General features: G+C 40.2%; 1 protein-coding gene across 1 annotated transcript in view; it reads left to right on the forward strand.

Annotated features, from left to right (window-relative positions):
- The first annotated feature begins 2,973 nt into the window (after positions 1–2,973).
- The window catches only part of LOC118328059 (receptor-type tyrosine-protein phosphatase gamma-like), an 11,101-nt gene continuing 1,446 nt past the window's right edge, over positions 2,974–12,628 (forward strand). The window contains exons 1-2 of the mRNA XM_035661663.1: positions 2,974–3,029; positions 10,040–10,257. Coding sequence (XP_035517556.1) covers positions 2,974–3,029; positions 10,040–10,257 — 274 coding nt within the window. The remainder of the gene's footprint in view (positions 3,030–10,039; positions 10,258–12,628) is intronic.

The following is a 12,628-nucleotide window of genomic DNA, read 5'->3' on the forward strand; positions in this document are numbered from 1 at the left end:
TAATTGGGCTCCCGGTAAAAACCTCCTGAACCATGAACACTGAAGAAATACTCCACGGGAGAAGCCGACATCAGTGACGGCAATGGTGGTGAAGACAAACAACTCCCATGACTCCCATGTCTTATTTTTGGCAGTGGTTGGCAGTGTGTATTTGGCATACTTGGTTTTGGTTCTTGGTTGAACAAATACTAGTATGGCACTAGTATTATTGTAGTTCTGTATTATTTGTTTTAGTTCACTTTGTTTTTTTGGCCACTTAAGGCAACACAAAGGTCAAAGATATTTACTTTAAGACCTTAATTTTGAAGGTAACACAAACCAAATATCTGCTTTGCCACGTTGTATGTCAGAGGCAGTGTTGATTGGAACATAAAACTTGCAGCACCCCTTGGTGACACATCAACATCCCTCTACTTCCTGACCCTGTAGGTCTCAGCGATCAATATCCACCTTGTTTCTCCTGTTTCACTTAAGGGAACTGTCAACTGCAGAGTGTCGCACGCACCACTTTGTGGGTTTTTTTCTTTGTGGGTAAACTCATCTATGTCTAGACTAGATGAGTTTAAACTGATGTTGACCCAGACCTAAACAGTTTGATCACAGTTTACAGTAAACAGGCTCTCTCTTTCTCTCTCTCTCTCTCTCTCTCTCTCTCTCTCTCGCTCTCTCTGTATATATATATAAATATAACTCAAAATACTGCTATAGCTCAAGTACTAGTCAATCAGAGGCTTAGTAGGACTGTTCATGAAAAAAATGCTTCATGTACTTAGATATGCTATGTGCTAGGCTCCTCTATGAAAAAAAGACAGATGGAATTAGCTAGCAAACTATTTACAGGAAGCAATATTTTTTTCTCTTTTTTTCTCCCCAATCTACCTCAGATTGGCATTGACATTCTTACTAACCCTAACCAATCTCACTCCTCATGCCTAAACCTAACCAACAAAACCAAAAAAAGGCAACGATTATAAATCAATCAGAGGCAGAGAAGGGCGGGCCATAACTTCCCCACCCTGGGAAAATATTTGGCTCACAGGAAAGAAGAAAGTTTCTGACCGAGGCTTGTTCAACTGTTATTGGACCACAGCAGAAAAAGGGATGGGACTTAGGAAGGGTCAATCTGATATCTTAATTCATGTGTCACGCAACAGCTGTGGGCCCTGTAACAAGCTGAAATAGTTGTCAGAAGGAGACAATAAACCTAGCAAGGGAGGTTTGCCATATAGACTTTATCCTAGGGTAGTGAGCACACATAGGAAGCCTCTGAATATGTTCAAATTGCGAGATGGCAGTCAGACTGAACATAATGAGGAGCAGGCGATAAAGGAAGTGCTGCCACAGAGAGCATTAGCAAAGATGAATTGTTCTCTTAGCTAAGATTCCTGTTGCTTTTGTGCAAGTTTTACCGCAGATTGTCAGCAACTCTCAGGAGAGAGAGAGCCTGCTCTTCATCTCTGTCAATTATTTACTTTGTAAATACACCTGGCTGCCACTTCTGACCTTTGAGAGAGTTTGAGGCTTTTCAGTCAATTAAGAGCCATTTTTGAAGCAGATGCTGTGCTGGTGACCTCGCTCACTTCTTGCTGAAAAGCCTGCCAAGATTCCAATTTGCAGCATAAACAAACCCAAGACTGTATGGAGGAAAAAAAGCTGCCTAAAGATCACAATTATGGACTGCAAGCCTCTAAAGACAAAAGATATTTTTTACACAAAGGCACCAACACCTTTGAGATAAATTCGCTGTCGGAAGAAATCTGAAAATCTGGAGAATAACAATGAAATCAAGGTGTGCCTAATGAGACGAAGGACAGGAGGGGAAAGCTGAGGGAAGAAAATGGAGAACAAGCTTTCATGGCAATTCCTGTTCTTTCCAGGAAAATAAGACACGTTCTTGCCATATGTCCATCTCCTACAATTAACTGCTCACATCAGAAAAGGTCTTCTCAAGCGTGGAAATAATGAGAACAAGAGAGAGCTGTGTGGTGTGTTTCTCTTCTCCATTTGGCAGGAAGTGTCCTCTCAGCAGGCACTAAGAGTCTTCTCTCCCTGTACTGATTCTATCAGGATTAGTGGGGAAATGGCAGAAATCAATACAGAAATCAAAATGAGTTGGCCTGCATGTCAAGGAGGCCTGGATTCAGAGGAGAAGAACCAATCAAGGGAGGTGTATTAGTTGTACTCTGGATGCTGTCAGCACCAGACTCTCCCCAACCTGTCTCTGCTTTCAAATCCTCACCTGGAGTAAAAATGCACAACAGTGCCGTCCACTAGCTGCCAGATGCAAATTAAAGTTAAAATTGTTTTTGTTTTTTCCTCCTCAAGATTTTCTTTTGCCTGGAGAAGTCCATCACAGTAATCTTTTCCTGGTTTCAGTTATGCTGTCAGTTTAGTTTTTTCTGTAAAAAAATCCAAGGTTGTGATGTTAAACAAGAAGATGAGTTGTAGTCTTCCCATGGATTCATTATTAAATAAAATCATTTTCATACTAGCTTCAGTCTCCTTTAATATTCAGAACTCTATCGCATCATGAAAATGAATACCCGATTGATCAGGACCAGGGTTGAGAATGAGTTGCTGTCCATGTATCTCGGGGTCTTGTTCATTAGTGGTGGCGTGGTGTGAGATGGACAGGCGGATTGGTGCGATATCAACAGTGAAGCAGGTTGTACGGGACCTCACCCTTGAGGAGCTTGGATGTGAGGGAGCTCGGAGTAGAGCCGTCGCCACTCCTTTGCATCGAAAAGAGCAAACTGAGGTGGTTTTGGCATCTAATTAGGATGGCTTCTGGATGCCTTCCTTTGGAGGTTTTCTGGCCAATGGATGATGGATGGATGGACGGATGGACAAACTTAATTTAAGGCAACTTGCTGTCTTAGCAGGACCGGCCCTAAGCAGAATTTAATCATCCGTGGGGCCTTACAAGACTACAATGTTCAAAATCATGTGTGGTGTTGTTAAAAAAGATAAACAATGGCCAAGCAGTGCATTGGATTGGATTTGCTAAGAGCAGCTGGAAGGCGTTGCTGGTGAGATGGGACGGCTGGAGTGCCCTGGTTGACCTGCTGCCACCGCGACCCGACCCCGGATAAGCGAACAATATTAAATGGATGGATGTATGTTGGAGTAACTTAATTATATATGGTACATGAACTATTACAAATATACATAGTACAAGCCCTTTTGTATTGCACTCAACACTTGCTCTCAACAACTTCCTAACACATGCAGCCAGAGAATCTTAAAGAAGGAGCTAGATTTCGAGGTTCAGTGCCCTTTTGTGAGTCAGCCTATTCAGCACACAGCTTCTTAGCCATTAGCCAGGTGTGTGATTGAGGTTAGCACTCTAGCAGTCATGCCAGTCTCCTCTTTTCTTCCCACCTTTACCTTTGCACTGCCTTATACTGCTGCTTTCAGCAGAAATTAGCTGTATTAAGGCAGTGACTAATCGCTTCAGGTTTTTCCGTCAGCTGCATTCGCCGGCTGGGCCACGGCTGTCTGGATCCATAGGTAATGCTAGCCTTATAGGAAAGCCAGACCATCTCAATCAATAGCCGCCCCCAGGCAAGGACGGACGTAGAGGAGAGGGGAAGGAGAACAGGATGCCGTCTAATTCGATGAAATAGACATTACCTGGTGCTCGCAACGCGCCAGGGCATGAGTAATCATAGACAAATTCATTTTAGAGCCCAGGAGCCCAGTATTGCTTTCAATTAGGGGCAGAGTTTAGAGAGAGAGGGGTGCATATAGTGGGAGCTAGTGTAAGTGGGCAGGAGAAGGAGGGAGACACAGAGAAGGAGAGATTCAGACAGAGCTCGGATCAGTTTTTGTTGACATTGCCAATTTGAAGCTGAGGTCTTCTTCAGGCTTTTAGTGCAGCTGCAGTAGTTGGTGTAATGCTTGAATAACCGGTTGACTATGAAATGCAAACAACGATCCATCCGCAAGAGGCTGACTGTTGTTCTTTTCCAACTAATGGGAAATAAGTACATCATGGGATGCTGCTGATGAAGTGGCTAAAAACAAATGAAATCAACTTGAATCCAAACTGGTAACAGAGCTGCTCAAAGCTGACAGAGAAAGACTGTGGGAAAAAGGTGATTAACCTATGATGCATTACATTACAAGACTAACTGATCTACTCCACATCTACAATAAAATTTGTTCACATAACATCTTGTCTTTATTCAGACAGTTTGTACTTTAGGCAGAATGAGAAAGACATTTCCTAAAACAAATGTGTCTGATTGTTGTGAGCTGTTAATGTGACGACAGCTTGATGTTTTTTTTGCTGCAAATCTTTGAAATTAGTTTAACACCGTGAGTCAACAGTCGACTTTAATGTATTTTCGAACTTAAAGGTTATGAAAGAGTGTGTGTTACACATAATGGATGTGTTACAGATGCAAAACCAGTGAATGATTTAGCTTTCTTTTCATATCTCATGCAGTATAAGCCATAATTTTGAGCTTATACATGCCCATTCCTTAATGAGGGTTTTGAAACTGAGCTGCAGTGGGAATATAATGGAAGCGAATAAACACAGCAACTGGAAGCAGATCAGTAAACACAAGTTGTGTTACCGACATATGAGCACATATACCTATAAAACATCTGTCGCCTGTCTCCGATAAAGACCTCAATCTTGATCGGACTCAATTTGAGCTTAAAACTGCACATCTAAAATGACAATGCTTTAGTTTTACAAGAAAATTCAATATTTTAACTAAACTTAGACTTAAAGACTTTAAAACAGTGTCTAACTGATTTGTAGGTTTACACACGTGAGACTTACATGGGAGTGATTAACAATCAGTCTTATACTGAACCGATCAGAGGCAGAGCGGGTTGTCCCCCAATCCGAAGGTTGTTGGTTCGATCTCCCCGGTCTCCTGCCACGTGTCGAAGTATCCTTGAGCAAGATACTGAACCCATGCGGTTTCAGTATCTTGCATAGCATCGGTGTGTGAATGTGGTTATGAATGAGTTAAGTTTCTGGTTCGATGGACTTTGCCTGTGAATGTGTGTTGAAAAGGGGAATGTGGCCGTAGTGTAAAAGTGCGTTTTGATTGGTCGGAAGCTAAAGGCGTATACAACTACATATCCATTTACCATTACCTTTAAAGATGGCTGTGATTCCTCATCTTGACCACTCAAGACTATATCTAATATATAATGACTTCTAGATTTAACAAACGCTGCATTTCTGGGATTTTTCAACCTTAGAAAGCAGATTAAAATTGATTTTTAGGTTTTTAGATTTTTTTTAATATGTTCTTTATGGTTCAATTCAATCCATTGGGCATGAGCAAGAACAACCAGTCACAGGCGAAAAAGATGGGTGATTGAGTCTCATTCCCAGGGGTCAAATACGATGACTTGGGATTGCTTGATTTGGTTGTTTGGTGTTCAGGTCCGGTGAATTCTTGCAATGCCATTATTAGTATCTTATGACCCAAATGCCAACCAGATTCTCACAGCTCTATCTGTCCCATGTACTACTGTCAGAACACTATTGAAAATGTCAGCAATAAGGACGAGAGGAAGTTTTTTTGTATATTAAAGTTACCATACTGCAGCTTTAAAATCAAAAAGATCTCCCTCTGTTGTACTTTCCTAATTAAATGCCATTTTGATAATGTACAAAAAAAACGGCTGTGCGCAGAGGCAGACAGGTCGGTCCCTTAATCGGAATGTGTTGGGTTTCGATCCCCGGCTCCTCGGTACCCACATGTCGAAGGTATCCTTGAGCAAGATACGTTAACTCCAATGCTCCCGGATGCCATGATCGGTGTGTTAAACCTGTGTATGAATGAGTTTAGTTTCTGTGTCGATGGACTTTGCATCGCCTGTTGAATGGTGTAACGAAGGTGTAAAAGCGCTTGTGAGCGTGTCGGAAGACGTGAAAAGCGCGTTAACAAGTACAGTCCATTTACCATTTACATTCGCAGACAAGCGAATATTAATTGTGATGTACTCTCATTGATAATATACAATGTAACATTTAACAATTCCATACAGGTACATGCCACCCAGCATATACATGACACTTCCTCACACATTATATGGAAATAAACAAATCTGTCCCATTGGCACTGGGATCCTCCTCACTCTGGCACTGTTTTCTTTCGCCGCGGACTATATATCGTATCCACGCTATTGCGCTCTTAGAGTTTTCCGCTGTCTCACTCATTTGTCCTCTTTTGGCTCAAAGATTTTTGTGATATTCCATAGCTGTGGTGTTTCATCCCAGTTACAGTCCTAAGAACGGGTTAAGGTATTCAATAAAAACAAGTGGGGTATAAACTAATTAAATCTCTTGAATTTAGTCCTACATATTGTCGTCGACATACAATTTATGGAGGTGTGGCACTCAGACTGGATATTCATTATGGTTTCAGTGAGATAATAAAAGTACGTGGGTGTAAAAAGATGACAGCCATCATGATATTCCATAAAAAATGAAATAAACAAAGCACAATTCAAAAGGCACAAACCTCGCCAACACTGGACAATTCTCTTTCAGTGCTTTTTTATCAGATAATAAAAAAACTAACATTATGGAGGCTGGATCTTTTCATGTTGCATTGGATTCAACCTTGTAATAAAATTGCATTAGATTTGAACAAAATAGCTATTGACTGCATTTCCTTGCTCAGCTACCAGTGTGGAAGTCCGAAATGCCAGCCTCCCACCACTCTGGAACGTAGTTTTCGAGCCACTGTTGTGGCTAAAAACATGTTGATGTATCTACAAGATCACGGAAATTTAATTATTATAATTTTTTAATCTCCTTCCAACTTCCTTACTCAGAAAGAGTATCTTTTAATGTTGCGCTATCCCAGTATATGCAACAATTGTTAAATTTGGAAGTTGATAAGTATGATCATGAGTTATGGTCTTTAGTGGTTCAAGATGAGGAATCACAGCCATCTTGTACATTGTACTTTTTTCAGTATGACTCCTTATAATACTTTCCGTGGTAGTCTTATCAGTTAGTAACTGTTTCAAAGTCCATGTGTGTAACATTTAGGCGGATTCTATTTTTAGAAATTTAATATAATATCCATAGGTATGTTTTCATTAGTGTATAATAAGATATATATAATATTAATTAAGAACTTGTGTGAAATGAGCCAATTTTTATCTACAGAGAGCAGGTCCTATAGTCCACTATGTTGAAACTCCCATGTTTCTATAGTAGCCCAGACAGAACAGACAAACCAAACAGTGATTTTAGACAGGGCTTTTCACTTTTTTCGTAAGTTCCCGCTTGGTTGAGTTAAGGGGTTTTAGTTGGTTGCAATCTGAAATCTAATAAAATATAAACCCAACCTACAGACTTCAAAATATCCCCTTATTAACCTATAAGTGTGGTCACATGTCTCACATGTCTATGTTCGAGAGCATCAGATTTTTTTTTTTTATTATTTGGAAAGAAGCTGTATATTATCAGTTATCCTAACTACATAAAAACCAGGGAACCTACAATTATACTTAGTTGTACAATTATACACTCAGTGTTAATTATAAATCGAGGGCTTGAACCCCTTCATTCAAATTCATTGGCAGATTTGAGGGCTAATGGAGTGTAGCATCAGGGTTAGAACACTCACACTTGCTCCTTGACTGCTCTCTAAAATAGACTTTCTTTAAGTTATTGTAGTGACAATGCCACAAAAGTAAGAAAAGCCTCTATCACCTTTTCCTATGGCACTGTCAGACAGCTGGATTACCCACATTGATCGCATGTTGGTAGGGTGTGATTCACGCAGTGTGACAACCTAAAGGAGCAGTGAGAAGCACTACACTAGTGTTCTAAACAGACGTCAAACATCTCCCATTATGCAATCAGTAACCTGAGTGCACCAGAACCATCTGGGAAGTTGGCAAGGTGGGTTTGTGAATGATCTTGCACTGTTGCGCTGATGTTTTTCAAGCTCCACACCCCAGGGTTGCTGTTGTCGAGTAATGATATTACTTTGACTTTTTCATGAGTTATTGTCTCAGACTCAATAAATCCCCTTTAGAGCCACAGAAAACATTACACAACAAGCATGACTAGTCCATGACTGGTGAACTGACCTCCATGTGTAAAATCAGTGGAATGCCAAACAAACTTAACAGCCTTCACAGTTGCAACAGCAGTGTTAAACAACATAAGCAACAACCAAATTTGGACAGAAATAAAAACTCAGTTGTCTGCTGTTCAGAGTAACACAATGAATATGCCAGTGACAGGGTAGTTATCTTCTACCTTTTCACTGGCCCTTACACAACTCAAAAACCTCTACAGCAGTATTTGGGAGGAAAGATGACTGCTATTTTCAGGAGTTGCATCAACACGTGAACTTGAGCCATTTCATTGTGTATTCCAGTAAATGCCAAAGTAATACACCTTGCCTGATGTTTAGCAGCGTCTCAATGAAAACTGCTTTTAATGGTTCACTTCTCGTCCTCCACATTGTAAAGCTCGACTAGTTTTCACTGACAGGAGAATTATAGGTCTGTGCTGCTCAGAACGCAGCTCGAATGGGAAATGGCACCGTAGCAAAGCTTCTCTGTGCCTGACACAAAGGAGCAAATCAGAATATAAGTCTGAATGTAGAGCAATTAATCAGGGTCATGTGGCCTATTATCTACATTTTCCATCCCATGATACAGGTCTGAGACAGGTATGCGGTCACATGAAAACCATAAATGCAGGAATAATACACCAGTTTCTACAAAAACAAAATCAAACTTCAAATGTCATGTCTGTCTCATCTTGTTAATTCACAAAAAATACATATACAACTCTCTTGATATGTTTTGCTTTTAGGCCACATGCAGGGAGGAATAGCAGTGGACTTGCAGTTTGCATTATTGTGAATGGAGCAGACCGTTAAGATAAGATGAAACTGAGTCATAGCAACAGCAGAGGAGAAGATAGAAAGACATTGACAAAAGATAATAGGCTACTTCAAATAAAACATACGTAAGATTTGTATTCAATTTTTATAATGTTAATAATAATAACTCCAGTAGGCTTAATAAGTGCTCTAGTTCTGATATCTTCTTTTTAGAAAGCACAGAATATCACATTTGATCCTCACTCATTCAAACCTGTTTATGCCTAGTTATATATTACTAAAAATGTGTCCATTATTACTATCCTACTTTTTAGTTCTGTGGCGCATTAGCCCATCCCTTTTGTCTGTCCTATCAGCAGCCCTGCAAAAGAGACGTTGGTGGGCCTGAACAAAACAACCAATTAGAGCCAAGAAAGGTAGTTGATTGTTGAGCACAGAACAGAATCCAGACGTTCCAGTTTCATTGCTCTCCTTTTCCTGTTAGCATTGAATTAATTGCGTTCAGGGGTGGGGCTGTGGGGCTGTGGGGCCTCAGGCAACATCCTGCCCCTGGTGTGCCTAGTAGCTACAGCCCTGCTCTTTTAGTAAACACTCAGGTGTTAAAGCAGGGCCCTGTGACATTTCAGTCCTGGCCCTTCCTCTGACTGTCTTTCTTTTACAGCCTCTGCAAAAAGTGACTCCAGTGCGCCTCTGGCCTCAGGCTTTCAGTCAGTGGACATTTACTGTCAAAGGCTGCCTCTCCACACACACAGAGACACAGAGACACACAGACACATACCTGCACTTTAGCTTCGTCATAACACATCTGGGGTGTTTGAGGGTTCCCTGTTAGCTCAGTAACGTTGTGATTGATGCTGACTGCAGAGGGGTTGTCTGAGGAGAAGTTGAGGAGGAGTTCAGCAGTGCAAAACCAAATAGAATTCTTTCTTATATGTAAGATTTTCCAAAAAGGCAGCATGACATTTTGAAATTCTCTATTTACCACACAAATGAAAATGTTTTGCTTTTTCAGCAGCTGGCTCATGATGTTATTCTGTGTGCAATGTTTAATTGGAATTCAGATGACTTGGCAGCGCACACTGTCAGCTGTTTTCAGAGGACATGAAATGGTTTTGAAATGTCATTTTCTTTCTCTGATGAATCCTTTTAAAGTCTGCTCAATTTTACATCCAATGGTATCCTTCTAGTGACGAGACCCTGTTGCATTCCTTGTCTTCCTCAGGTATATACGGGCCAGACGAGGGCTGGGCTTTAGCCTACCCAGAATGCAGAGAGAGAAACCAGTCGCCAATCAACATTGTGGACCAGGATACTAAAGTATCCACAGAGTATCAGGAACTGACACTGGAGGGCTTTGATACTGAATCATCTAATAAGACATCTATGAAGAACACAGGAAAAACAGGTAAACACAAGATCTGTCTGAAGATTGGATTTCTTTTTGTACATAACTTCTCCATGTATGTGGGATAAGCTAGTTTCTACACAGAGTAACTGAAATATTTAAAGCTGTTAAAATGAAAGAGTAAGCTAAATGTTTTCAAGAAAAAACTAAACATATGGACAATTTAGTGTTAGGGTTAGAGAAGAAAATAGGTGCTGATATGATTTGTTAAGGATTTGAAACATGTTGAGTTCCCTAGTGTAGACAATAAAGCAGGGTATGATTTAAGGCATGGCTACCTTGTCATTCTCAGTGAGTCCATCGCACTCAACGCTCAAACTCAGGGCCAACTGTCAAACTAGTCAGCACTGATCAAATATGAATCAAGATTCTGTTCTGTAATATGAGAAGGTTTGTGACCAGGCACGCTGACCTTTTTTAAATCTGAACCAAAACCAAGTGCAGCCAAATTTGCAGTATGTCACCCACCAGCTCCACGCTCTTGTCCAAACAGGGTCACTTCTGGCTCCATAAAACGAAGAAGGCAACAGCCATAATTCCAAACTCACAATAAGTTTACACTTGAGTGGCATTTGTAACATTTTTTTGTGTGTTCTAGTCTTAACAATTTATTTTGTGTAACACTTTGGTATTGTGTGTAACGGGATCAGTGTGCTCTGTAGTGACGTGACGTGTGACAGAGAAGCTTCCCCATTGATCTCAAGACAGTGACAGCCTAATTAGCCTACATTATCTGCTACTGAACACAGATCAGTGTGATACTGACAGCTATGTTTAGTAGTGACTTATTTCTTTCAGTGATAATTTTTCCCCTAGCCTCTTAATAGCACCATCTATGATGCTAGTGAACATTACCTATGCAGCAATTACATGTACAACAAGACATACTTGTCAGAATTATTTAGTAGCATACAAACATACCTTTTGGTACACAGGCTTGATTGCTGAGGCATGGAAACATGGTAGCATTACTAAAAAAAAGTACACCCACCCAATTTTACTGGAATACTGTTCTTGCCATAGTTGTGTTCTCACAGTTTTCTTCTGTAATGAGGGATTATGGCTTATATCTATGTGCTCACTTTCTTTTCTGACCCCGAATAAAGTGCTTTAGATAATCTGGATAAACTGTTTACAATCTCTCTTGTTGTTGCACTGCTCATTTTTCTTGCCATCACTGTCATCATGTTACCAGATCTCAGAAAGCACTTTGGTTGTGAGCAATGTTATCATAACTGATAGAAATTATGGTCAGAACTTTGAAAATAAGACTCATTGTGGAATAAACCCAAATTATCATTTGAGACCTTTTGTTTTCTTTCTTAAATCATGTTTCACTTGTCACTGAACATCACATTTTTCAAAGTTAAGATCTCAGTCTGTAGTCACAAACCCCAAAATAGCAGTCAGTCAAAATGTTTGTAACAATATAATGCTGCGACAGACCATGGTGCAAAGAGAATGAAAAGCTGAAGTGTGACAGCTCTAATAATCCCAGTTTATATTGGCAGGTGTCTGCATGTCAAACATCTGTTGCATCACTTCCCCGCATATGATTATAAAACAAGACAGGTGCAATATGCAGCGAGTCATTTATGATGGAGATTACACATCCCATTTCCATTCAGACATGCTGCATCCATATTAGAGTATATTAGAGTGCCATGGCAGGTGTCACTGCCTGTAGGATTCAGCAGCGGGCCATCTGCATTTGGCGTTCTTGGCATCTCGAGGACCCTCCTTGTCAGCCATAGGTATTTTTCACAATTCCAGGTTGTCACTAAGATGGATGATCCTTTCCCCTAGGGGAGAAATGGAGTTAAAAGGCTTTTGAGAGGCAGAGGCCACAGGTGGTTGGCACCGCTGTTGACAGCACACTGAGTGCTGCCCAGAGCACAGCTGTGTGTTTAGCACAATATTTTTTTACATCCTACCATTTGCTCAATCAAGGATGTATGTCATATGTGATGACACCATTGAATAAATTGCTAATATAAGTTTACTGTAGCTTCACTAAGCAAAGTTTGTTGTGTAAAAATAAAGCCTATATTAGCCTTAATGACAAAGAGAGACTGCAACACATATAAGTGTCAAAGATCCTTTCAAAGACAACATATCTCAACAAATAATATTCCATACATCTAACAAATATTGGTTAATATATTATAATAATATATGATATTGGTAAGTTTGTACACATTTTACTCAACAGAAAGTGATGAATCAGAAAAGTTTGACCATGTGGATCAGCTTCAGACACCCCAAAGTCAAGGGCTAAAGATAAGATAAATAGATATTCCTTTATTTGTCCCAATGGGGAAATTCCAATGTTACAGCAACACAGTCGATGGAGAAAAAACAGTATAAAAAA

This window comes from Morone saxatilis, unplaced genomic scaffold, assembly GCF_004916995.1.
Source record: "Morone saxatilis isolate NCDOM2014 unplaced genomic scaffold, NCSU_SB_2.0 Contig18, whole genome shotgun sequence".
Lineage (NCBI taxonomy): Eukaryota > Metazoa > Chordata > Actinopteri > Moronidae > Morone > Morone saxatilis.